This window comes from Oryx dammah, unplaced genomic scaffold (genome assembly GCF_014754425.2).
Source record: "Oryx dammah isolate SB20612 unplaced genomic scaffold, SCBI_Odam_1.1 HiC_scaffold_2, whole genome shotgun sequence".
Taxonomy (NCBI): domain Eukaryota; kingdom Metazoa; phylum Chordata; class Mammalia; order Artiodactyla; family Bovidae; genus Oryx; species Oryx dammah.
In genome coordinates, this window is record NW_024070186.1 from 111,252,524 (window position 1) to 111,280,251 (window position 27,728).

The 27,728-nt window shown below is 40.5% G+C and overlaps 1 protein-coding gene across 23 annotated transcripts in view; it reads left to right on the forward strand.

Annotated features, from left to right (window-relative positions):
- LOC120852210 (ABI family member 3 binding protein) overlaps positions 1-27,728 on the forward strand; it is a 284,742-nt gene that overhangs the window by 222,129 nt on the left and 34,885 nt on the right. For 19 of the 23 annotated variants that reach the window (XM_040225731.1, XM_040225643.1, XM_040225664.1 and 16 more), the window contains 6 exons: positions 1,677-1,742; positions 4,238-4,312; positions 16,580-16,657; positions 18,155-18,259; positions 21,659-21,787; positions 22,517-22,585. In XM_040225731.1, coding sequence (XP_040081665.1) covers positions 1,677-1,742; positions 4,238-4,312; positions 16,580-16,657; positions 18,155-18,259; positions 21,659-21,787; positions 22,517-22,585 — 522 coding nt within the window. The remainder of the gene's footprint in view (positions 1-1,676; positions 1,743-4,237; positions 4,313-16,579; positions 16,658-18,154; positions 18,260-21,658; positions 21,788-22,516; positions 22,586-27,728) is intronic. The other 4 variants (XM_040225716.1, XM_040225702.1, XM_040225754.1 and 1 more) reach the window with 1 other exon arrangement.

A 27,728-nucleotide genomic window follows, 5' to 3' on the forward strand; every position in this document is an offset into this window, starting at 1 on the left:
TTTTTGCTGACTGTATAGAGTTTCTCCATCTTTGGCTGCAAAGAATATCATCAGTCTGATTTCAGTATTGACCGTCTGCTGATGTCCATGTGCAGAGTCTTCTCCTGTGTTGTTGGAAGATGGTGTTTGCTAAGATCAGTGCGTCCTGTTGGCAAAACTCTATTAGCCTTTGCCCTGCTTCATTCTGTACTCCAAGGCCAAATTTGCCTGTTACTCCAGCTATTTCTTGACTTCCTGCTTTTGCATTCCAGTCCCCTATAACGAAAAGGACATCTGTTTTTGGTGTTAGTTCTAGCAGGTCTTGTAGGTCTTCATAGAACCGTTCAACTTCAGCTTCTTCAACATTACTGGTTGGGGCATAGACTTGGATTACTGTGATATTGTATGCTTTGCCTTGGAAACGAACAGAGATCATTATATTGTTTTTAAGATTGCATCCAAGTACTACATTTCAGACTCTTGGTGACTAGGATGGCTACTCCATTTCTTCTAAGGGATTCTTGCCCACAGTACTAGATATAATGATAATCTGAGTTAAATTCACCCATTCCAATCCATTTTAGTTTGCTGATTCCTAAAATTTTGATGCTCACTCTTGTCATCTCCTGTTTGACCACCTTCAATTTGCCTTGATTCATGGACCTAACATGAATTTAGGTCCTATGCAATATTGCTCTTTATCACATCAGACTTGGCTTCCATCACCAGTCATATCCACAACTGAGTGTGGTTGTTGCTTTGGCTCCGTCTCTTCCTTCTTTCTGGAGTTATTTCTCCACTGATCTCCAGTAGCATATTGGGCACCTACTGACCTGTGGAGTTCATCTTTCAGTGTCCTGTCTTTTTGCCTCTTCATACAGCCTATGGGGTCGCAAAGAGTCAGACATGACTGAGTAACTAACCCACAAAGCTTTAATGAATGGCACTAAGTGAGTATTTATTCACTCCAGGGTTCATGAGGTAAGACAATTTGATAGAGACCACATGTTTCTACTCTTTTCTTCTTACATACCTAAAATAGTTTTCTTTTTGCCATTATGATTACTTGTCTTCTTTAGCAAAATATTGTTCCACAATGACTCTCTGGTTGAGAAATATGAATAGATAGATGGATGGATTGATGGACAGATACATAGATGGATGGAGGGTTAGATGATTGACTTCTGTGTTTACCATATTAAGCAACCATGTGGTGAAATAAATGCCCTTGAAAACATGGACTAACTGGTGACTAGTCCTTACCTTACTTTGACTATGTGCATCTTTAATTTCCAGTCATGAATATTTTCACTTGCTTTATTTTCCTTTACCAGGCTTTCCTGGTGGTTCAGACAGTAAAGAATCTGCCTGCAATGCAGGAGACCCAGATTCCATCCCTGGGCCAGGAATATTTCCTGAAGAAGGAAATGGCTACCCACTCCAGTATTTGCCTGGAGAATTCCATGAATAGAGGAGCCTGACGGACTGTAGTCCATGGGGTCACAAAGAATGGGACATGACTGAGCAACTAAACATGCATTTTCCTTTAGCATCAAGGCTCTAATACATACTTGCAGATTTAATAATTTTTTTATGCTTCCATGCAAAGTGCATAAGTTGTTGGTCTGTAGAGTACTGAATCTCCATTTTGGGGCTTGGGAGTGTTGGTTATTAAATCTGAGTTTCCTCTGTTTCAGCACCACACAGAGTGTATACTACCACTATGAGGCCCAGAACACCTGACAAACCACACCTCAGACCTGGTAAGTTGTTCCTCTTTCTGATGATATGAATAATCAACATACCTCGGAAGATATGCTTCCCTGGTTGTTCAGACGGGAAAGAGTCTGCCTGCAGTGTAGGAGACCTGGATTCAATCCCTGGGTCGGGAAGATCCCCTGGAGGAGGAAATGGCAACCTGCTCCAGTAAATTTGCCTGGAAAATCCCATGGATGGAGGAACCTGTCAGGTTACAGTCCATGGGGTTGCAAAGAGTCAGACACGACTGACTGACTAACACTTAACTGAAAAAAGAAGATATAAAATGTATTGAGGAGTTCCCTGGTGGTCCAATGGTTAGGACTCCAAGCTTCCACTGCAAGGGGTGCAGACTTGATACCTGATCGGGGAACTAGGATCCTCCATGCTGTGCAGCATGACCAAAAAATGAATGTATTGAAACAGCCAAATGACCAAGTGACGGCTATATATCCTGAAACTGAAATAAATTACATGCAAAATTCGGATCCTTGTGGGTAAGTGGAGAGGTAATCATGAATCCATGGAAGGGACAAGACTTGACTGAAATTTTTTTAAGAATAAGCAGATTGAGACCACTATGGAAATTTAACAATACAAAATCATTTTGAAAATAGTATTTTTGCTTAAATCACACATACTCTCTCTCCCTCCTTCAGTTTTCCATGGCAATTATAGAGATAACATTAGCAATGGCTATGATGTATTTTGCTTCAAAGCTATCTTTTAAGGAAAGATGATCTCTTCCAGTATGAAAGGCTCTTGTTCTGCAAGAATATTTTTACCTGGGTTGGGAAGGTCCCCTGGAGAAGGGAAAGGCTACCCACTCCAGTATTCTGGCCTGGAGAATTCCATGGTCTGTAGTCCATGGGGTTGCAAACAATCAGACATGATGAGCGACTTTCACTTCATATAAAAACAAGCAAACACATATTTTACAGGTTGTATTCATCGAAAGTAAAATGATAGTTAAACTGGAAAAAAACTTTTATTTTTTGGCTACTCTGCAGTCTTGCAGGATCTTAGTTTCCCAACCAGGGATGGAACCCAGGCCCCAGCAATGAAAGTGCTGAGCCCTAACCACTTGACCATCAGGGAGTTCCCAGAAAATGCTTTAAAATGACCAAAGTCATCAAAAGATCTAGGCTTTCCCTCGCTGAACCTTGTTAGGGAAAGTTAACCTGGGGGTTAATTAGATCCATGTAAATCTCTCTTAGTCTAACATACAAGTTGGACCAGAGATTCTGATGTTTTCTGTCCTGTTTCTCCTCTGTAATTCTAAGAAGTCTTAAAGTTCTAAGTGTCAAAATGGCTTATAAGCTACCATTCCTGATGAACATCTCTCTGGGCACATGGAAGAAATATCAAATACATATATATTTTTTGGTTTATGGAGGAACGAACAGTTTTTTGAGTAATCCTGCAACTCCTAAAGGTAACAGGTGCAGAAATCTTTGTTAAAAAAAAAAAAAAACATCTACATGTGACTTTTGTATCATGATAACTGTTGAGAACTTAATGTGTCATTGGTTATATTAAACCTTTCTACAAAATAAGGAAACAGTAACAGTATGCCTAATAGTGAGTGGGTACTTACCATGTTTCCTGTGAGGCTAGGCTGAGGAAGCTAAGGCTTAAGGAGGGCTAGGAAGTGGAGTCGAAGGCAGGCAGTCTGGCTCCAGAGCTCACTCTCTTAATTGCAATATTCTTAGTGCTTTTCCTTAAATACTCTGCTAAATGGAGACTAAGACAGATGACTTCAATGTTTTGGTAATATTATGACTCTCAACAGAGCAGGAGAGAAATTTCAAAAGTTTTGTCATATCATGTGTCTAATGAGACTTACACCAGCATTATGAGGAAGGATGTGTATGTACCTAGAGACTCCTCCAAAAGGACTACCAACTTACGTGTTAGGAATTAAGGCCTTAACAATAAGTACACACCAAGTTCGGGGTTTTCCTTGGGCATATGGAGTCCTGATCCTTCTTCAGTCCCAGTTTGGAATGTGAAAGTAGTGAAAGTTTAGTCACTCAGTTGTGTCCCACTCTTTGCGACCACATGGACTACAGTCACCATTTGCCTCTGTCCATGGGATTCTCCAGGCAAGAATACTGGAGTGGCTTGCCATTTCCTTCTCCAGGGGTTCTTCCCAACCCAGGGATCAAACCCGGGTCTCCTGTATTGCAGGCAGATTCTTTACTGTCTGAGTCACTAGGGAAGCCCATTTTGAAAAGTATCTAGTGCTCATAAATGAAGCAAGCTATTTCCCACTTAGACCAGATCACCTCAGAGTATATACTCAGGTCTCAAATTCAAGTCTATCATTTTCATGCCAAAATTGTGATTTCTATATTGTGAACATTAGTTTTTGGTAAGTCATCATTTTTGTTGCTAGTTAAATGGGTTCCAGTTCTCTGGGAAGCTTTATTTTCCTTGACTGCAAATGTTCAACTAAAAAAAAAAAAGTCTAAACTGTTTATTTCCCACTTTATTATAGTTCTGAATAAGACAACTATAAGACCTAGTAGACCCAGACCCAGTGGGACACCCAGAGGGAATGGAATAGGAGCAGGTAATGATCACCAATTTATTTCCTTTTGATCCTATCAAACTCCAAATGTTTTCATTCATTTTTTAAAATTTTGTTAAATTCAGATTTCAGTTTCTTTTTTACTAGTTTTGGAAGTTAGTATAACTAGTTTTAGAAGTTCACAGAACTGAAAATTGTAAATCATTCCAAAATCAAAATTTCAAAAGTCCCTGTTCAGTTCAGTTCAGTCACTCAGTCGTGTCCAACTCTTTGCAACCCCATGAATCACAGCACGCCAGGCCCCACTGTGCATCACCAACTCCCGGAGTTCACTCAGACTCACATCCATCGAGTCAGTGATGCCATCCAGCCATCTCATCCCCTGTCATCCCCGTCTCCTCCTGCCCCCAATCCCTCCCAGCATCAGAGTCTTTTCCAATGAGTCAACTCTTCGCATGAGGTGGCCAGAGTACTGGAGTTTCAGCTTCAGCATCATTCCTTCCAAAGAAATCCCAGGGCTGATCTCCTTCAGAATGGACTGGTTGGATCTCCTTGCAGTCCAAAGGACTCTCAAGAGTCTTCTCCAACACCACAGTTCAAAAGCATCAATTCTTCAGCACTCAGCCTTCTTCACAGTCCAACTCTCACATCCATACATGACCACAGGAAAAACCATAGCCTTGACTAGACAGACCTTAGTCGGCAAAGTAATTTTTTTGCTTTTGAATATGCTATCTAGGTTGGTCATAACTTTTCTTCCAAGGAGTAAGCATCTTTTAATTTCATGGCTGCAGTCACCATCTGCAGTGATTTTGGAGCCCCCCAAATAAAGTCTGACACTGTTTCCACTGTTTCCCCATCTATTTCCCATGAAGTGATGGGACCAGATGCCATGATCTTCATTTTCTGAATGTTGAGCTTGTAAACATTAACAAATAGTTTTCTACTTTTCTCAGCCCGGTCCACTAAATAAACTACAATATATAGTCATAATTCTTAAAAATATCCTGATTAAGTATGAATTAAAATATCAAGATAGCTTTTCCCCTAATTTCAAAATTAGGGAAAACTTCAAATTTTCATATATAGGTTTGGTCTTTGAGACAATTATCAATTGTTTTTCAAGTTTATAATTTCATAAGTGCCATTATAATATTTTTAAAAGATCCACATCTGTTAGAAACCTGGAATATGATATTTAAATCACAAGAAGAAGAAAAAGAAAAAAGAAAAAAAAAATCACAAGAAGAAGAGTGAAGTCGCTCAGTCATGTCTGACTCTCTGCGACCCCATGGACACCAAGCTCCTCTGTCCATGGGATTTTCTAGGCAAGAGTACTGGACTGGGTTTCCATTTCCTTCTCCAGGGAATCTTCCTGACCCAGGGATCAAACCCAGGTCTCCCACATTGTAGGCAGATGCTTTACCGTCTGAGCCACCAGGGAAGCTTTTTAAATGAGAATAGCAAGTAGCAGTAAGGTTACAAGCATATTAATGTTTCCAAATCATTCAGTTTGGTTAAATGATATTGTCCTGCCCCAGTCTCATCTACGGGACATCATATAGATAACTAGGACAAATAAGTGATAAAAGTTCACTCAACTCAGTGGATAAATGGTAGTTATTAAATGCCTTAATATGAGATTGCATTGTTCCCTTGAAATATTTTTTAAATAGTGCAGATCTTGTGCCTGCTTATGTAAAAGTGTATACAAACATTATAATTTGCTTAATGCATATATATATATAAAATCAACCCATAATTAATTGTTCCTTAATGAGAAAGATGTGAATATTATCTGAAGACACATATTCAGTCTAAAAATGATTTAGATTTTTTTTTTTAGTATGTGTTTTTGTACTAGGTTATTACAATGTCTGAAGTTCTAGGAATTCACTTTCCTTCAATTAATGAGACAGATACTATAAATTCCTGATTCATGAAAAGCAAAAAAGCGTTCCAATATTTATTTGTGCTCAGCTGTTCCTTTCAGTCTTCCCAAGTGGGACCAGGCAGTACATAGTGTCTCAGATTGATGTAAACAGTCTGGCTGTGAACAACACCACCTTCTGAATATTCAAAATAATTCCCCAGAGTTTGTCTAAGTAAAAATAGAAGAAAGCATTTATGTCAGCAGAGTAAATGCAAGATCAAGCAGCTATGATGAACTTGAAAACCATTAACCTTCAGTATAAGCAAGCAGCGATTCTCACCAGGAAAATGCTAATTGTCTTTTGGGGAGAAAACAGAGCATGATTATGCTCTAGTTTATCAGTAGCATAAAATTTTTTTCAGAGCTACTTGTGATACAAATTGACATCTGTTGCCCTCTTGTGTAGATAAAGTCAGCTTTGTAATAACTCACCTAACTTAGCTTTGAAAGGATGACCTTTTACCAGGACTTCTTCAGTTTAATTGTTGGTTGTTGATAGAACTAGGTTGGTGGGCACAGATAAAGCTGAACTTGCTGTTTCCCTTTCCTTGCTCCACTAACATCCCCAATCAAAATGTACTGCACACGTTCTGTGTTCTCACGTTTCTCTATTGGGATCCCCCTCAGGGAAGAACAAGCTGACCACCTGCAAGGAGTAAGGTCAGCAGACAGCATCCCATTGTCAGCTCCTTCAGGGTCAGCCGCAGCTGAGGAGAGCCTTGATTGGAGATATGGGTGGGACATCTCTTTGTCATATAACAACCAAATGATATTTACCTGAGGAAAGGATGTTTGTCTTAACATTCAAACAAATTGGTGTAATTTCCACTTCAGTATTCTTGCCTTGAGAACCCTAAGAACAGTAAGAAAAGGCAAAAAGACAGGACCTGAAAGATGAACTCCACAGGTTGGTAGGTGCCCAATATGCTACTGGAGATCAGTGGAGAAATAACTCCAGAAAGAAGGAAGAGACGGAGCCAAAGCAAAACCAACATCCAGCTGTGGATGTGACTGGTGATGGAAGCCAAGTCTGATGTGGTAAAGAGCAATATTGCATAGGACCTAAATTCATGTTAGGTCCATGAATCAAGGCAAATTGAAGGTGGTCAAACAGGAGATGACAAGAGTGAGCATCAAAATTTTAGGAATCAGCAAACTAAAATGGATTGGAATGGGTGAATTTAACTCAGATTATCATTATATCTAGTACTGTGGGCAAGAATCCCTTAGAAGAAATGGAGTAGCCATCCTAGCCACCAAGAGTTTAAAATGCAGTACTTGGATGCAATCTCAAAAATGACAGATGATCTCTGTTCGTTTCCAAGGCAAAGCATACAATATCACAGTAATCCAAGTCTATGCCCCAACCAGTAATGTTGAAGAAGCTGAAGCTGAACGGTTCTATGAAGACCTACAAGACCTGCTAGAACTAACACCAAAAACAGATGTCCTTTTCATTATAGGGGACTGGAATGCAAAAGTAGGAAGTCAAGAAATAGCTGGAGTAACAGGCAAATTTGGCCTTGGAGTACAGGGCAAAGGCTAATAGAGTTTTGCCAAGAGAATACACTGGTCTTAGCAAACACCATCTTCCAACAACACAGGAGAAGACTCTGCACATGGACATCAGCAGATGGTCAACACCAAAATCAGATTGATGATATTCTTTGCAGCCAAAGAAGGAGAAGCTCTATATAGTCAGCAGAAACAAGACCAGGTGCTGACTGTGGCTTGGATCATGAACACCTTACTGCAAAATTCAGACTTAAGCTGAAGAAAGTGGAGAAAACCACTAGACCATTCAGGTATGACCTAAATACAATCCCTTACAATTATACAACGGAAGTGAGAAATAGATTCAAGGGACTAGCTCTGATAGACAGAGTGTCTGAAGAACTATGGATGGAGGTTCATGACATTGTACAGGAAGCAGGGGTCAAGACATCCCCAAGAAAAAGAAATGCAGAAAGGCAAAATGGCTGTCTGAGGAGGCCTGTCAAATAGCTGTGAAAAGAAGAGAAGCTAAAGGCAAAAGAGAAATGGAAAGATATACTCATTTGAATGCAGAGTTCCAAAGAATAGCAAGGAGAGATAAGAAAGCCTTCCTCAGTGGTCAGTGCAAAGAAATAAAGGAAAACAATGGAATGGAAAAGACTAGAGATCTCTTCAAGAAAATTAGAAATACCAAGGGAACATTTCATGGAAAGATGGGCACAATAAAGGACAGAAGTGTTATGGACCTACAGAAGCAGAAGATATTAAGAAGAGGTGGCAAGAATACACAGAAGAACTGTACAAAAAAGATCTTCATGACCCAGATAACCATGATGGTGTGATCACTCACCTAGAGCCAGACATCCTGGAATATGAAGTCAAGTGGGCCTTAGGAAGCATCACTATGAGCAAAGCTAGTGGAGGTGCTGGGATTTCAGTTGAGCTATTTCAAATCCTAAAAGAAGATGGTGTGAAAGTGTTGCACTCAATATGCCAGCAAATTTGGAAAACTCAGCAGTGGCCACAGGACTGGAAAAGGTCAGTTTTTATTCCAATCCCAAAGAAACGCAATGCCAAAGAATGCTTAAACTACCACACAATTGCACTCATCTCACACACTAACAAAGCGATGCTCAAAATTCTCCAAGCCAGGCTTGAACATTATGTGAACCGTGAACTTCCAGATGTACAAGCTGGATTTAGAAAAGGCAGAGGAACTAGAGATCAAATTGCCAACATCCCTTGGATCATTGAAAAAGCAAGAGAGCTCCAGAAAAACATCTATTTCTGCTTTACTGACTATGCAAAAGCTTTTGACTGTGTGGATCACAACAAAGCATGGAAAATTCTTAAAGAGATGGGAATACCAGACTGCCTGGCCTGCCTCCTGAGAAATCTTTATGCAGGTCAGGAAGCAACAGTTAGAACTGGACATGGAACAACAGACTGGTTCCAAATCAGGAAAGGAGTATGTCAAGGCTGTATACTGTCACCCTGCTTATTTAACTTATATGCAGAGTACATCATGAGAAAAGCTGGGTTGGATGAAGCACAAGCTGGAATCAAGATTACCGGGAGAAATATCAAAAACCTCAGATATGCAGATGACCCCACCCTTATGGCAGAAAGTGAAGAGGAGCTAAAAAGCCTCTTGATGAAAGTGAAAGAGGAGAGTGAAAAAGTTGGCTTAAAGCTCAACATTCAGAAAACTAAGATCATGGCATCTGGTCCCATCACTTCATGGCAAATAGATGGGGAAGCAATGGAAACAGTGACAGACTTTTATTTTTTGGGCTCACTGCAACCATGAAATTACAAGATGCTTTCTCCCAGAAGAAAAGTTATGACCAACCTAGACAGCATATTAAAAAGCAGAGACATTACTTTGCCAACAAAAGTCCGTCTAGTCAAGGCTATGCTTTTTCCAGTAGTAATGTATGGATGTGAGAGTTGGACTATAAAGACAGCTGAGTGCCGGAGAATTGATGATTTTGAACTGTGGTGTTGGAGAAGACTCTTGAGGGTCCCTTGGACAGCAAGGGGATCCAACCAGTCCATCTTAAAGAAATGAGTCCTGAATATTCATTGGAAGGACTGATGCTGAAGCTGAAACTCCAATATTTTGGCCACCTGATGTGAAGAACTGACTCATTGGTAAAGACCGTGATGCTGGGAAAGATTGAAGGCAGAAGGGGATGACAGAGGATGAGATGGTTGTATGGCATCACCAACTCAATGGACATGAGTTTGAATAAACTCCAGGAGTTGGTGACAGACAGGGAGGCCTAGCATGCTGCAGTCCATGGGGTTGCAAAGAGTCAGACATGACTGCGCAACTGAACTGAACCAATTAACAGAACAAAGGGGAAAAAAACCATATGATCATCTCAATAAATAAAAAATCAGCCATGAGACAAAATTCAAAAACCATCCATGTTGAAAACTCTCAGAAAATTAGAAATAGAAGGATTTTTCTTCCCTCTGATAAAGGGCATCTGAGAAAAACCTACAGCTAACATCTCGTTTCCAGTCTGAATGTTTTTCTTCTAACATCAAGAATATAAGTAGGGATTCCTACTTTTACCCCTTCCATTGAAAATAGAAGTAGAGTGTTAAGCCAATACAGTAAGACCAGAAAGAAAGTAAATGAAGTACAAATCACAGATGACATTACATAATATATTATGAAAGGAAATTTTAACAGCTTTCAAATTATTTGCCTGGGGAATAATGTTTTAAGAAACGGGTGAGAAAAAGAAGTTTTTAAATCTGTTCTCTTCAGGTTATAGACAAGAGTCTGCCTTACTTTGTGCGTGATTTTGATCTGACTTGTTGATAGAAATGCAGATATTCACATCAGATTTCTTTTCTTCTCTGACCTAGTTCTATTGTCTCATTCACACTCACTTCTAGCCTCAATTGTGTATTAATGAGAACATTTCCGTGTTAACTGATTTTTCATCCAACTTTGACATTTTGCCTAGAATATGTGATTCTTATCCACCTCACATATATTTTACTATAATTTTTCTTGCTGAAATTTTCAGTACATATATTTTACATTTTAAAAAATCAGCTGATAAAAGGATGTGTTTAGGATTTATAGGACATATTCTTCATAGTCTTAGGCATAAAAATATTTACTGTTGGTCCACTGGAAAACTAAAAGAGAAAGAATTCTGAGACCTTAAAACTATGGACCTTTGATTCTTTACGTCTCTATACAAATCTTGCAATGACTCCATAAACACCCAGCAATCTTTAAACTATCTTGACCCAAGTTTCTTAATTCATAACATCATTATAGATATTTACTCTGCTTTATGTTCATTTCACATGTATATGTATAATATTTCTCCACCTTAAAGTTACAAAGTAGCCTTCAGAGAATGAAGTTTAGGTAGGTCATTTTTCCAGCAGTCTACTTTTTCAGGGTTTTCAGAGATACTTCTCAGCTTACTTGATATGTTCTACATGCTTATAACCAACTTGAGATGCAAAAGCATGCCTAGACCAGGGGACTGCACAAAGTACAAATGTGTGTGCTAAGTCATGTCCGACTCTTTGCACCCCCATGGACTGTAACCTGCCAGGCTCCTCTGTCCATGGGATTTCCCAGGCAAGAATACTGGAGTGGGTTGCCACTTCCTTCTTCAGGGACTCTTCCTGACCTGGGAATCAAACCGGTATCTCTTGGGTTTCCTGCCTTGGCAGGCAGATTCTTTACTACTGAACCACCAGGGAAGCCTTTTACCACTGAGTCTCCAGGCAGGCCCACAAAGTACAATCCCGCAGACCAGATCCAGTTCACTGCCTTTTTTTGTAAACAAGGTTTTGTAGAAACTCACAATACAGTGGCAGAACTGAATAGTTGTGACAGAGACAGTATGGCCCACAGAGCTGAAAAAATTTACTCTCCGACCTTTGACAGAAAAAATCACCCATCCTTTGCCAGACAACCTCCACCTTTCTCACCATAGAAGAAAGCTGCTGAGTTGTGCAACTGTTCTTTCACTCAACTAACATTTCTTGAAGGCCCACATGTGCCAGCAAAGTATAGTTTGGAAATCCCCTTGGCACATGTGGTTTGGCAGATATGTTAATACCTGAATCCCAGACTCCTTTCTTTGTTCCGTTCTCTCCTAATGAGGAATCCACACTTCACTGGACCCACATGGAGTGTGCTTGACAACCAGAACCCAGATGCCTCCCAGGTGAGGAATGTGTTTGTCTGAGCTGCAGCTAAATCTTCCAGTCTGCTGGCTGTTTGCCCCTGACCTTGCAGCCAGGTGCTGAGATCTTGAGATGTGGGTGAGGAGTCCAATCATCCATAAACACCACTCCTTTTTGGTCATGAGGAACAGTCTCAAATACGTTCAGAAATCAATTCCCAGTGTGCTGTTTGTTTGCAAAGTTTCTGTTACCATGGTTAAAAATACCAAAATCATTACTTCATTTCTGACAATAAATTGCTAAGGGATGAACTATGTAAATCAAGAGATTTTTGGAGAATTTCCATATGACAATTGGGGGCTTACATTGAAGTTCAAGTCTTGGTGCTTTCAGAGCCAGGGCTGCCCTTGAGATAATAGTGGATTAATCCTGCATGAGAGGGAAAGAATTCACATTGCAGCCTGAGCCAGACTGGCTAATCAGATGTCAGTTCCTGAGGATTCTTTCTCTGCACTATCTCTTACTGGCTTCCTCCTTTGCCCTCCCATTGCCTCTCTGCTTGCTTTGGCCTTTATTGGCTCTCCTCAATTCAGGGCCACAGAAGTTCACTGCCCTCCGGGTCCTGTGCTCACCTGCTACTGGCCGACGTGCAAACCACAGCCAGGTGGAGCCAAGCCCAGAACCGGACTTCAATCTCTTGTCCCCAGTTCAATGCTTTTTCCCTGAGTCCCACAGCTGCCTTTGGTAGGGCTCTTCCCAGCGTTCTCATCCACTGCTGGCTTTTCTTTGTTTCTGAAGGCTGGACAAACTCCAGTTTAGCAACTGACACTGCTGACGGGTACTTAACCTACAGGGATCATAATAGTATGATGCTTCCATCCCTACCTATACAGAAAATGACCAAAAAATGACTGATTTCTCCCTTAATTAGAAAAGAGGCCAGGTATGTTTCTAGTTTTTCTCTTATTCATAAAGTAATCCTGCAGAGTTTTAGGTTCTCTCTCAGTTCTCCGTTTCACCAGCCCGTGACTCGGTGGATCTGCACATTTGTGGTTGGAAAGCCATGTCATCCTTGCATTTCTCTCTGACTCCCACATATCAGTGGCATGACTGCCTGGCACCTGCTTGCCAGCCATGGTTGTTTAGCCCTCACATAGTGGTGGCACTTCAGACACCCGAAATACAGAGTGTAGGACCTGAGAGCTAAAGTCAGTTAGAGTCACTGTGAGGCAAAAGAGAAGCATTTAAAAAAAAAAAAATTGAGCCAAGCAAATTTGAAGATTTAACTGGCTTTATTGGGCTTCCCAGGTGGTGCTAGTGGTAAAGAACCTGCCTGCCAGTGCCAGAGATGGTAAGAGACCAGGGTTCGATCCCTGGGTGGGGAAGATCCCCTGAAGGAGGGCAAGGCAACCCACTCCGGTATTCTTGCCTGGAGAATTCCCTGGACAGAGGAGCCTGGTGGGTTACAGTCCATAGGGTCGCAAAGAGTTGGACACGACTCAAGTGACTTATCACAGCATGCGTTCAGCAATTTATGAATCACAGCATCCTATGTAGTGACTAGAATGGCACTCCAAAGACTTGTACGAAATGGAAGTTTTATTTTTTTATTAGAGGACAGTTGCTTTACAATTTGTGTTCGTTTCTACTGTGCAACAAAGTATACATGTTTGTACATGTATGCATATGTGTGTACATATGTGTGAGTGTACATGTGTGTGTGTCTATATATATATCCCCTCCCTCTTGGACCTCCCTCTCACCCCCTATCCCACCCTTCTAGGTTGTCGCAGAGCACTGAGCTGAGCGCCCGGTGCTATACAGCAGCTCCCCATTAGCTGTCTATTTCATACATGGTAGTGTATGCGTGTCAATCCTACTTTCTCAGTGTGCCCACCCTCCCCTTCCTCTGCTGCAACCACATGTACAGGAACAAGTGTGGGGCAAGGGAACTATTAACCAAAGAAAATACTATGTTGAAGCCAGGATACCTTTTGAGGTAGAAGGGATTTACATGGGTTTTACCATTGTAGATCACCTCTTCTTCTGGAGGATGAAGAGGGCTCCTGTGACAGATTACCTCACAGGGGCTGACTGGAAATTTCCAGACTGGTTGATTGAGATTACATTTCTGGGGAAGGTCAAAACTGCAGTTAAGTCAGGTTTTAAGTCTAGGCTTTAGCACCAGTTATGCCACTTTGGGCCTTCTCTTTATTGGAGGGAAGATGATGACAGAAAAAGGCACCCTGTACTATCCCAGTTAGTGCTCAAGAAATGGGCTTGGGAGCTGGGCATATGTGGGCGTGAATGCCTCCACTTTAACTGTGAGTTCCTGGACAAGTACTTAATCTCCCCTTGCCTTGGGTTTCCTCCTCTGTGAGACACCAGTGGTATCTCCCACCCAGAAGGGATGTATGGATCAAATCAGGTCTTGAATATCTAAGGTGCTTGTTCAGTACTGGATCAACATACTTTGTTTGTCTAAGGGTGGAAAGATTTGGAAAAAGACTGTGAAGAAGGGTCTACTGAAGGTACACATAGCCTGCTAGTGTGCCAGAGGATATAATGTGATTTTACCTCAGATATCAGCAAACCAGGTTATCCTGGTGACACAAATGAATTGCATTCCCCTAAGCCACAGACAGAGTAACCACCCAAGTGAGTCATTTCCCACTCCCATTACCACTCAGATTAGGGCACAGGAAGAAGACCCATGAGCTCTTTGTTCTCACAGTGCCTCTGGGATGAGCCACAAAATAGTCATTGACTGCAGAAACATTTTATTCCTACCACAGATAAACAGCATTTGGTCCCTGGCTCCATACAAACATTCACCATGATTTTATATATTATCTGCTATTCAAACAGCAGAGGATGTGGAATTGCAATATTAGGTTTCATAAATTAATGTTAATCATAATTATCATTATAGTTAATAATAATGTTCAGTTCAGTTCAGTCGCCCAGTCATGTGCGACCCCATGAATCACAGCACACCAGGCCTCCCTGTCCATCACCAACTCCCAGAGTCCACTCAAACTCATGTCCATAGAGTCGGTGATGCCATCCAGCCATCTCATCCTCTGTTGTCCCCTTCTCCTCCTGCCCCCAATCCCTCCCAGCATCAGAGACTTTTCCAATGAGTCAACTCTTCACATGATGTTAGTAATATATTAATGAGTTTATTGGGTAGCTCAGATGGTAAAGACTCTGCCTACAATGTGGGAGACCTGGGTTCAATCCTGGACTGATGAATTTTCATTATAATACAATCATGATTAATAATTTCATAAATTAATGTGAAAATGTCATCTAATTTTTGGCAAGCAAAGCTTCTGTTGTATACTTAATATCTCTGCCTACATACTACACGAGGCTGAGTGTGTGATGTCCCTACAGAGTCCTGGAACAGTACTCAAAACAGGGCTGTGACTGTGCTTATTCTTGTTAATGCACTAGCCAGTATATTAATTCAATGTTTATTCTTATTTTTAGTACATATTATAGTGAGCATACACACACACACATGTCTTCAGAGCATGGGTTTATTTTTTAGGATGAGCCATTGTGTGTGTGTGCGCACACGTGCCTGTGTGCGTGCATGCTCAGTCATATCCACCTCTTTGCAACACCATGGAATATAGCCCACCGGGCTCCTCTTGTCCATGGCATTTTCCAGGCAAGAATACTGGAGTGGGTTGCCATTTCCTTCTCTAGGGGATCTTCCTGACCCAGGGATCAAACCCATGTCTCTTGTGTCTCCTGCACTGACAAGCAGGTTCTTTTTTTTTTTTTTTGGCGAGCAGGTTCTTTACCACTGCACCACCTGGGAAGTTCAAGATGAGCCACTATATCTAAGATAATACTCACTCTTGAGATTCTAAATGTCTGTTCCTATTATTCCTTAATGGAGACTGCCAGCCATGTCAGGGAAGACTATTTTATAATGTAAAAGAATAATAATTTTTAAAATATAGGACAGAAAGCAAACTGGTTCCCTCTATCCTTAGGATAGCTACCCAAAATCCTAGCGTGGGCATTTAGGTGAATGACTTAGTAATAACCAACAGATTATGTTTGAGAGACTTGGGAGATAAAATAGCATGCAGGGTAATTTTCAGATCAGTTTCTTCCAAGCAGCATTTTGGAGTTCAAGGCATGCCCAGGCCTAATTTACAAATTTCAAGAGTACAAATCCAGTCTGTGGCCTAACCAGCCTGCTAACCAAGGCTTCTCAAAAAATATTTTTAAAGTCAATTCATTAGGTACAAACCCAAACATGTTGGAATTATAAGGGTTTTTATTGGGGTAGAGGAGTTAGAGAAAAATATTTTTAAAAACCACAGAATTTACACATGAATATTGGCAAAAAATAGTCAATCGCTGTAGATGAAATCCTTCTGGCAAGACAATAACACCCAGGCAGGGTGGGTAGCATAAAAAATTAATAAAAAGCCACGATCAAAAAATCAAACACTAAATCTTCAGAGAAAAAAAATCACAACCAATGAATGCAATAGGGCTTTAGATATTTTTTTCTATATGCAGACAGGAGAAGCCAATCAAAATGTCTAGGCACAAAAGCACCCGTATCCTTGTTCTTAAAAAAAAAAAAAGCACATTATCACTGACAATTCTATGAAGCTTCTGTGAAGAATGTTTATCGCATTTTAGCTATCTATTTATTCTGTCATTATCTCTGCTCACAGGGGTCAAGCAAGTCCCACTGCCATCCGATACTGGTAGAAATATATCAATGGATTCTTCTCACCCCACAAAAAAACCAGGTAAGGAATAAGAGGCTGACTCCCTCACTCAGTTCTGCTATGAAACTTGTAGCTGCAAGTTATATGTGCTGCCACAAAACAAGTAGCACGCTCACAGTCCCCAAAGCATCAGATCCATGCTAACAGTACCTGGGTATTGCTAGATAAACATACTAAAGTACTTGGGAAAATGAAAAGTGCCTTGTGCACAAATTAAATATTAATAAGAACCTCTAATGAGGAACTGATTTAATAATTACTTCACATAATATCCCGAGGGACCACAATGGATCAAATGCTGAAAAGTAACTGTGGATTCTAGTTTTCATCACATACAAGTTTTCCTCTTATGTAGTTTATTATAATATCCTTTTGCCAGAAATGATTTATGTTTCTACTTTGAGACTGTTCTCTATACAATAGGCCAAAAGTAAGTGGTAATATCTTTGCATTGAATAAGAGCTCTGTGCTTTGTAGAAGGATGCTGTGAAACCTACTCTGATGTATTAATGTCTGGGTGAGACATCTCTATTGTACCATCAAGACTTACTCCTCCTTTCCCCCAGCATATGCACACTCATGCACACACGTGTACAATTCCTAATATCCCAGGAAATACTTAAAGTCACAGGGCATTTTCTTGGATTGTCAATTTTGCTTGAAGATTATTAAACCAATACATTATGCAAAGAAAGAGATGAATTTTTAAGCTTAGAACACAGGACTTCAAAGAAACTTTGGGTTAAGGTGGACTGCTTCAGGAACTTTAGCCTTGTCAGCCTTTGTGCAGATTATGAAAAGATTTCTCTCCTCTCTGCCCTTCAGGCAAATCATTCATAAAAATGTGCCTTTCCTCCGGGTTGGCGCCCTTGCATGAAGGCTCATGGGTGGGTGAGAGAGCAGAGTGGGTGTGAAATTTTGCCTCCCACTTACAGCTCCCGGGCCAGGCGCCCTTGCGTGGTGACTCTGATCTGCATGGGCACAGGCTTATTGCTTCTGCCATTAGGGCTACTTTGTTGTAATCATTTGAGAAGTTCTAAAAGTGTTGGTTTAATTATAATTACGTAATATAGTTGGAGGATGGAGTGGAACACCTACTAAAGGAGAAATTATATGCTTTACTCAAAGCTAAAATGGTGCAAGAATCGCAGTCTGCAAAGCAAAGGCAATTGGAGACAATGAAACTCAGAAATACTACTGTTGAATCTGTACGAGAAGCAAAAGATGTTAAATTCTGTGCATTTGTACAGCCTTTCAAAGGGCAGGTTTACTGATATATTTTTATCCATAATTAGAGAATATTTTCCCCATTAACTTGTGTGCTTTATTATCCCTGCGTACTTTACAAGCACTAATTTACAAGAACATTAGAAAGTATTACTCACAGGCACTTTTCCGTAGAATCTATTCTCTGTCACCCAACAGCTACTTGTCAAATATTGTATTAAAAAAAAAAAACAAACGTGATTTTGTAGAGTGAATCTTTATGACCACTTTATCTGTAATATTATCTCTTAGCCATAATCCCAGGTACTCGTCGCCCACCCTTGCCACCCAGACCCATGCCCCCACGAAGAAAGCCTTTACCACCCAACAATGTCACTGGAAAGCCAGGAAGTGCAGGTATGTCAGTCACATACCTTCCTTATCCCTCCTTGATTTCAGTTTTACTGGTCAACCACCAGCCCTTCTTGGTGTGCTAGCTCAAGCAACAGACAGCCCTTGGCATGTGTTGGCCCCAAAGACCAGACACTGTCAGTTACAACTTTAAGGACTCCTGTCCTGATTCTGGGTGGGTGGGGTGACAGCCACCATCCTTGTCCATCTAGGTCAGTTTGCTTCTTAGATGCTGGGTGCTTGGTGCTGAGACGGAAGCAGTCACAAGCTCTTCAACAAATGGATTATTTTGGGCTAGATGTTTTGTGCTGCCAACCCACCAGGGGTAATGGAAAATGTCCTCCACTTAACATTCTGTCTCTTGAGATAAAATCCTTTACATCTCCTTGATAGCTCCCCTGTCCACCAGCCTTCATGCTGACCTCAGTATTATGGTTCCAGGGGAAAGACTGGAGGCTGGAATATTCAGGGTGACTGAGCAGGTCTAGTCTATGCAACAAGGCAGACTGCCTCTCACCTAGACTGTGGCATGTGTTGTCTTCTTCCCATAGAATGACCTCTCCCAGTCACCTGAGACACTTGTACTTCATCCTTGTCTTAAAGAAGCCTCCTATAGCTCCCCAAAGTAGACTTAACACTGCTTCTCTGTCCTATTTGTCCTTGAAACATACCTCTGTTAGAGCAAACCTCTGTTTTATGCCTACTTGTTCATGTCCTTGTCTTCCCCTACTAGATCATGAGCTCTGTGACGACAGATGACACTTTCTCTGAATTCCCAGAACCAAATCCAGTCCTTACTGAGTGAATCCAGTAATCATTGAGTGAATATATGAGTGAAATTAAGAATCAGTGAGCCCAGTTCAGAGCAAAGCTTCATCTCACTCCTCTTAAAAGGCTGTTCCACTGGACCTGCCCGCAGATCACAGCATGTTCTCCATCTTTCCCTCCCGCCCTCTTCCCTCATGTCTATCTCCTAAATATTCTGTAGTGGGAATCAGGATAACACTGTTAAGTACAACTGTGGAAGATGAAACTGATAAGGATTTATGAGAAAGGGCATGCATGTCACTCTTTTCACAGGATGAAAGGAGGATGTGGTGGAGAAGCTTCCATGATGTACTAGGGGACAGCAGCCTCTGGGTTGTTTTCCCATCAGCTAAAGGAGGAATCAGCCTATCATCCATGCTGATGGTGCCTGCTTGTGTCAAGGTCTAGGGACATGGCCCCAGTAAGGAGACCAGGTTTTCTTCATTAATTGTAACCTAGGGCAGCTGAGACTTGAGCTTCTATAGCTTTCAGGTCAGACTGAAAGTGATGCTCCAGTGTCCTCCATGGAAGGGTTAGGGGAACCTCCCTCCACAGAGCTCTCCTGAAAGGCTGTCTTCAGCTGCAGCTCCATGGCCCTGGTTCCTGCCACGTAAAACCTTGTTCACTCCCATCAATAAGTGTAGCTTTGGTATAACTCATCCAGCCTGTGGGATGATATAAACACATCCCACTTCTGAGATTAACACTAGTGCCCTCCCCACCCTTTGCTATCCATCTCTAATTCAAAAGAAACGTCTACATTGAGGAAAGCAAGTGAAAGTGTTAGTTGCTCATTTGTGTCCTACTCTTTGTGATCCCATGGACTGTAGCCGGCCAGGCTCCTCTGTCCATGGAATTCTCCAGGCAAGAATACTGGAGTGGGTTGCCATTCCCTTCTCCGGGGGATCTTCCTGACCCAGGAATTGAACCCAGGTCTCCCACATTGCAGGCAGATTCTTTACAATCTGAGCCACCAGGGAAGCCCTGCACTGAGGAGCCAAACACAAATGAGATCAGTTGTAACATCTGGCCTGATGACCATCAAAAAAATTGCATTGGGAATTCAAGAAATCAGTTCAGTGTTCTGGGAGTTCTCTGAGAACATGCCTTCTTGCACATGTGCCTCTGAGCACAGTCTTAGGCTCCCATGAGGCATCTCCCCGTGTCCCCCATCTCCAGATCTACTGAGGCCTCTCAGTCCCGCTCTCCTTGCCAGGATGAAAATACCATCCAAGCATTTCCACTCAAAAAAGCTCCTGCTGGCAGCAGTGCAGCATCTCATGGTTTTCACTCATCCTCTCATTGGGGCCCACTCCCACCCAGACCAGGAGCCCATCACCCATGACTCCATGCTGGGCCACAGTCCTTACATCAGTCCTTACTCTCTGACTCTCTATCACCTGAGAACAATTCCTTTTCCCTGAAGACGACAAAACCTAATCTAGCCTCCACTCTATGACAGATTGTAGCTTAGACAGTAAAGAATCTGCCTGCGATGCAGGAGACCTGGGTTTAATCCCTGGGTCGGGAAGATCCCCTGGAGTAGGGAATGGCTACCCATTCCAGTATTCTTGCCTGGAGAATCCCTTGGACAGAGGAGTGGTGGGCTACAGCCCATAGCATCACAGAGAGTCGGACACAACTGAGCGACTAACACTACTACTCTATTCTACCCATATTTGCACAGACCTTGGGATAGATCCTATTTGGGAGACCTACATGTGTTTTTAGAGCAGAGGAGACATTGTTGAATACAGCATCTCAGAGTAACACTGGTCTGGCCACTAGGCCAGAATCACAGTCATTACCTTATAAACATTTTTCTTCTTCCCCCGCCATCTCCCATGCCTATCATTTAATCTATAGTCTGGCCACTCCATCCTCTTGATATCTTTCATGTAAAACCCCTTCCATCCAGTCTCACTGCTTCTTACATAGTTCTCCTCTGTCCTTGCCTACACAACTGCTTTAGTTCTTGATTTCTCTGTCTGCCACCAGCCTTGCAGCCTAACTGTTCACTCTCTCCTTATCTGATCATGCTACTTCCCTAGCGAAAAATTTTTAATGGGCCCTTGTCATCTAAAAATAATATCTAAATCCATGGTATGCAAGGCCCTCCATGAACTGCCCTTCCCTGCCCGCCCCCCACTCTGCTCTCATTGCTTCCTGGCACTCTTGGCTCTCAGGCCTTCAGATTCAACATGCCTCATGACTTTATGCTTCCCTGACTGTGTTCTTCCTGTAAACTCCGCCTAGAATACAGCTCTCCTGCCTACCTACTGATCACTTTTCCTGTTTATTAGCACACCCTCTAGGAAGGCATTTCTATCTCCCCCCCAGCACCCATCATCTTTCCCCATAGACTTGTCTTCTCTGAGACCTTGTCTTATGCTTCCACAATATTTATAATGCTTCAGTATAATTTGGCTTACACATGTCTCCCAATCAATTAAGGACACCAGGTCTTGTTTTCTCTTTAATCCTGGCATATAGTGCCAAGTCACATGGTAAGTCCTTAATAAATATTTGTTGAATAGGTAAATAGGGAACTCTGCAGGGCTCCCTACAAAACCTGACTCCTTTGGCTCTGCATTATAGGAATCATTTCATCAGACCGAGTAACTTCCCCACCCTTGAGGGCAACACTCAGACCTACAGAAGCCCCCTTGGAGAGAATGGAGACAGATAAAAAGCAACCAACAGCTCCTGCCTCAGGAGAAGATCTTGGTGAGTATGTCAGTCAAGTTCCACTGGATGCTTAGCCACAAAGTACCAGAGGATTTCAAATTAGGGAGAAAAGAGTCCCAGTTTGGATCAATACATTTTACTCAATTTTATGATTGATAGGGACATTTTAATTTAAAATTACACTTACTTCTAATGACTTACTGTGGAATGTGCTCCTTTCCTTTGCAGACATAGAAGGAAGTGCCAAGATCTTTAATAGTTTTCCTCAAAAGATCTAGATTATCCAGTCCTTATTCCTAAATCACATGTCATTCCTAATCACACATAACTTAATATATGAATGCATATTAGTTACTTGGTTGTAATCTTTGGTGGTGGTGGTTTGCTCACTAAGTCGTATCTGACTCTTGCAACCCCATGGATTCTAGCCTGCCAGGCTCATCTGTCCATGGGATTCTCCAGTCAAGAATACTGGAGTTGGTTGCCATTTCCTTCTCCAGGGGATCTTCCTGACCTGGGAATTGAACCCTGTATCTCCTGCATTGTAGGCAGATTCTTTACCACTTGACCTACAAGGGAAGCCCAGTCGTAATCTTTAAATCATTTATTACTCTTCAGAACAGCTGCAGCAGGACACAGTTAAAGGCCTTGAAATGTGAATAATATGGACTATAATAATATGGAAATCAAAGTTGCAAGCAATTGACCAGGAGGCATTGTAAATATTTATAGCCTTCACTACTTTTTCATTGTATCATCCATCCTCAGATAACATGACTGACTTTAGCTCAAGTCCAACAAGAGAAACTGATCCTCTTGGGAAGCCCAGATTCAAAGGTACGTATGATCGGCTACAAATCTTACTTTTAAGAAAGCTATCTTTGTTGGGTATATTAGTCAACTGTTGCTGTGTAGTAACTACAAAATCTTAGTGGCATATTCTTTTTTAATATTTATTTTTTTACTTATTTATTTTTGGCTGTGTTGGGTATTCTTTGCTGCACGAGGTTTTCTCTAGTTGTGGCAAGCAGAGGCTACTCTCTAGTTGCAGTGAGAGAGCTTCTCATTGCAGTGGCTTCGCTTGGTGCAGAGACCAGCTCTAAAGGCACGCAGGCGTCAGTGGTTGTGGCTCTGGGGCCCTGGAGCACAGACTCAGTAGTCATGGTGCATGAGCTTAGTTGCCCCGTGGCATGTGGCATCTTCCTGGATCAGGGTTTGAACCTGTGTCCCCTACATTGGCAGGCAGACTCTTTACCACTAAGCCATCAGGGAAGCCTAGTAGCATACCCTAAAAAAGATTTATTTCTCATGTGTCTACAAGTCACACGGAGGTCAGCTGATTTAGGATTTGCTTAGCTGGGTGATTCTGTTTCTAGCAGCAGGTACAGCTGGGTCTCTTAAGGTTAGGCTAAGGTCTGCTCCACATCTGTTCATTTTGGTACCCAAGATGAAAGACTAACAGTGACCCAGAAGAAGCCGTTCTCCTAACAATACCAAGTAAAGAGAGGAGTCCAGATATACAACATTTCAACTTCCTTGTGTTATACCTGCCAATATTCAACAGCAAAAGAAAGTCACAGAGCTAAGCTCAAATTGAAGATAGGGGAAATATACTCTTTCCATGAGTATAGAGAATATTTTTGAACAGTAATCTAATCTACCAAAGTAAAAGATATTATATGATATAGACCAGTGTTTCCTTTTGTGATCTGTTTTTCTGAAGTATAAAATTTGATAAGTTTTAATATATGTATATATTCATGTAACCATCATCACAATCAATATGAGTATGTGCAACACCTCAAAGTTTCATCATGTACCTTTATAATCCCTCCTCTCCACTTCTCCCACCTAACCTCTAGTCTCAAGGTAACTATATTATAGATTGTTGCTGTAGTTTTTCAGTTACCAACTCATGTCCAGCTCTTTATGACCCCATGGATTACAGCATGCCAGGCTTCCCTGTCCTTCACTATCTCCTGGAGTTTGCTCAAACTCATGTCCATCGAGTCAGTGATGCCATCCAACCATCTAATCCTCTGTCGTCCCCCTCCCCTCCTGACCTCAATCTTTTCCAGCATCAGGATATTTTCCAGTGAGTTGGCTCTTCACATCAGGTGACCAAAATATTGGAGCTTCAGCATCACCCCTTCCAATGAATATTCAGGGCTGATTTCCTTTAGGATTGACTCGTTTGATCTCTTTACTGTCCGAGGGACTCTCAAAATTCTTCTCCAGCACCGTAATTCAAAAGCATTAATTCTTTGGCACTCAGCCTTCTTTATAGCCAACTCTTACATCCATACATGATTACTGGAAAAACCATAGCTTTAACTAGATGGATCTTTGTCAGCAAAGTAATGTCTCTGCTTTTTAATATGCTGTCTAGGTTTGTCATAACTTTTCTTCCAAGGAGCAAGCATCTTTTAATTTCATGGCTGTAATCACTGTCTGCAGTGATTTTGGAGCCCAAGAAAAGAAAATCTGTCACTGTTTCCACTTTTCCCCCATCTATTTGCCATGAAAGTGTTGGGTCCAAAGTCATGATCTTAGTTTTTTGAATGCTGAATTTTAAGCCAGCTTTTTCACTCTTGTCTTTCACTTTCATCAAAAGGTTCTTTAGTTCCTCTTTGCTTTTTGCCATTAGAGTGGTATCATCTGCATATCTGAGGTTGTTGATATTTCTTCCAGCAATCTTGATCCCAGCTTGTGATTCATCCAGCCTGACATTTCCCATAATGTACTCTGCATATGAGTTAAATAACAGAGGGACAATATATGGCCTTGATGTACTGTTTTTTCAATTTTGAACCATTCCATTGTTCCATGTCCAGTTCTAACTGTTGGTCTTGACCCACATACATATTTCTCAGGAGGCAGGTAAGGTCATTTGGTATTCCCATCTCTTGAAGAATTTTCCACAGTTTGTTGTGATCCACACAGTCAAAGGCTTCAGTGGTCAATGAAGCAGAAGTAGATATTTTTCTAGAATTTTCTTGCTTTTTCTGTGATCCAACGGATGATGGCAATTTGATCACTTGTTCCTCTTCCTTTCCTAAATCCAACTTATACATCTGGAAGTTCTTGGTTCACTTGTTGAAATCTAGTTTGAAGGATTTTGAGCATTACCTTGCTAGCATGTGAAATGAGCATAGTTGTATGGTAGTGTGAAAATTTTCCAGCATTGCCTTTCTTTGGGATTGGAATGAAAACTGACCTTTTCCAGTCCTGTGGCCACTGCTGAGTTTTCCAGATTTGCTGTCATATTGTGTGCAGCACTTTAACTGCATCATCTTTATCGACTAATATCCATTTTTGGAGTTTCACATAATAGAAAATAATATATTATGAACTTCCTTTCCAATTTCTTTTACTTATCATAACTATTAGGTGATGCATCCATGTTGGTATATGTATCAACAGTCTATTCCTTTTTATTGCTTATGAGTATTCTATGCATAGATATATAATAATTTATTAAAACATCATGACATTTGGGTTGTTTTCAGCATTTTTACATTACCAGTAAAGTATGCTATTCTATGACCATTCAGGTACAAGTCTTGTGTGGACATATGCTTTCATTCCTTTTGGACAGATTCCTATAAGGGGATGGCTAGATCATATGTAAGTATATAGTTGACGTTTTAAGGAACTGCCAAACTGTTTTTCACAGCAGTTGTCCTGTTTTGCCTTTCTGTCAGCAGTGTATGAGGGTTCCAGTTCCTCCACATCTTTTCTAACACTTAGTATGGTCAGCCTTTTAAATTTAAACCCTTTTAAAAAGTATGTGGTAGTATCTGTGATTTTATTTTGCATATCCCTAATGACTAAGGATGCTGAACATCTTTTCATGTCCTTATTTGCCATCTGTATATCCTTTTTGATATGTCTCTTTAATTTTTTTTTATATTTTTATTGTGTTGCTTATTTTCTTATTGTTGAGTTTTAAGAGTCTTTATATTTTCTGGGTTGAAGATCTTTTTCAGGTACATGTTTCACAAACATTTTCTCCCTGTGTGGCTTCTTTTTTAATTTTAATGAAGCTTGGTTTATTGATTTGGTTTTTTATAGATCGCATCTTTGGTGTTACATTTAAGAAATCATTGACTAATCAGAGATCACAAAGAGCTCCTCTGTTTCCTTGTAGAAGGTTTCTACTTTTACATTTAAGTCTATGATCCATTTTGAGTCAAATTGTGTATATGATACAAGATATGAATGCAAGTTTATTTTCTTAAGGATATCAAACTGTTCCGCCATATTTGTTGAAAAATTATTGTTCCTCCACTGAATTTAATTTGTACCTTTGTCAAAAACCAATTGTCCATATATACATGGAACTATTTAGGTGTTCTCTAGTTGTTCCATTGATCTATTTAGCTACCTTTCCATCAATACCACAGTGTCTGGATCACTGTGGTTTTATGATAAGTGCTGCAATTGGGTTGTGTTAGTTCTCCAACATTGTTTTTATTTCTTTAAAGTTGTTTTAGTGGTTCTAGGTCCTTTTGTATTCCAAGCTAAATCTTAGGATGAATTTATCAATGTGTAAAGAAAAATAGCCTGCTCATATTTTTATTAGAATTTCATTGAATCTGCAAGTCAATTGGAAAGCATTGACAGCTGAACACTATTGTCCTCCTACCTAGGAACATGGTATATCTCACCATTTATTTAGGTATTATTCATTTCTCTCACCAATGATTTTTAGTTTCAGTGAAATAAAACATAAAAGTAGCATTTTAAGTTTCAGTTTCCTATTGTTCATCACTAATATATAGGAAAACAACTGATTTTTTTGTACAGTGATTTTATATTCTACAATCTTGCAAAGCTCTGTAGATTTTTTTGTAGATATGCTGGGTTTTCTATATACAGAACTATGTCATCTAAGAAGAAGGTTTTCCTTCCTCCTTTCCAACTTGAGTACCTTTTTTCTTGCTTTTCTATACTGGCTAGAACCTCCAGAAAAACACTGAATTGAAAGTGAGGACTGAAATCTTTTTCTTATTCCTTATCTTATAGAAAAACCATTTAGTCTTTCACCATTAAGTATGTTGTTACCTGTGGTTTTTTTATAGATGTCCTTATTGAGTTGAGAAAGTTCTCTTCTATTCCTGCTCCAGTGAGAATTGTTATCAGAAATGAATGCTAATTATGTCTAATGATTTTTCTGGCTTTATTGAGATAATTATAAGGTTTTTCTTTTCTTTTAGTGTGTTAATATGATAAAGTAATTGTTCTTGAATTGTAGATTAACTTTGCATTCCAGGCACAAATTCCCCTTGGTTATAGTGTATTCTCATTTAAATATATTGTTGATTTAATTCCCTAAAATTTTGTTTAGAATTGTATTCAGTGAGGGATATTGGGCTGTTATTTTCTTTTCTTGTAAAATCTAGTCAAGTTTTAGTGTCAAAATAATACTGAACTTTTCAATTTTCTGAAAGGGTTTAGAATTAGTATTGCTTCTTTCCTAAATATTTGGCAGTATTCACCACTAAAGTCATCTGAGCCTCACATTCTCACATTTGGTGAGAAGTGTTTTACTTGTAATTCATTATAATTGGAGAAGGAAATGGCAACCTATGCCAGTACTCTTGCCTGGAAAATTGCACGGATGGAGGAGCCTAGTAGGTTACATACGGTCCATGGGGTCGCAAGGAGTTGGACACAACTGAGCGACTTCACTTTCATTTCTTTCTTTGCTTTAATAGGTATAGGACTATTCAGTATACTTTCTTCCATAGTGAGCTTTCATAATTTTTGTCTTTCAAGTTATTGGTCTATATCATCTAAGTTGTTAAATTTATTTCATTTTCTTTTATTTTGATATCTGAATAATCTGTAATGATGTCGCCTCTCTCTTTCCTGTTGTTGATTATATATGCCTTTTTTTTCTCTTTCGCCTAATCAACCACACTATAGGTTTATCAGTTCTTTTGATCTTCCTAAAAGTTCGATTTTGGGTTTCATT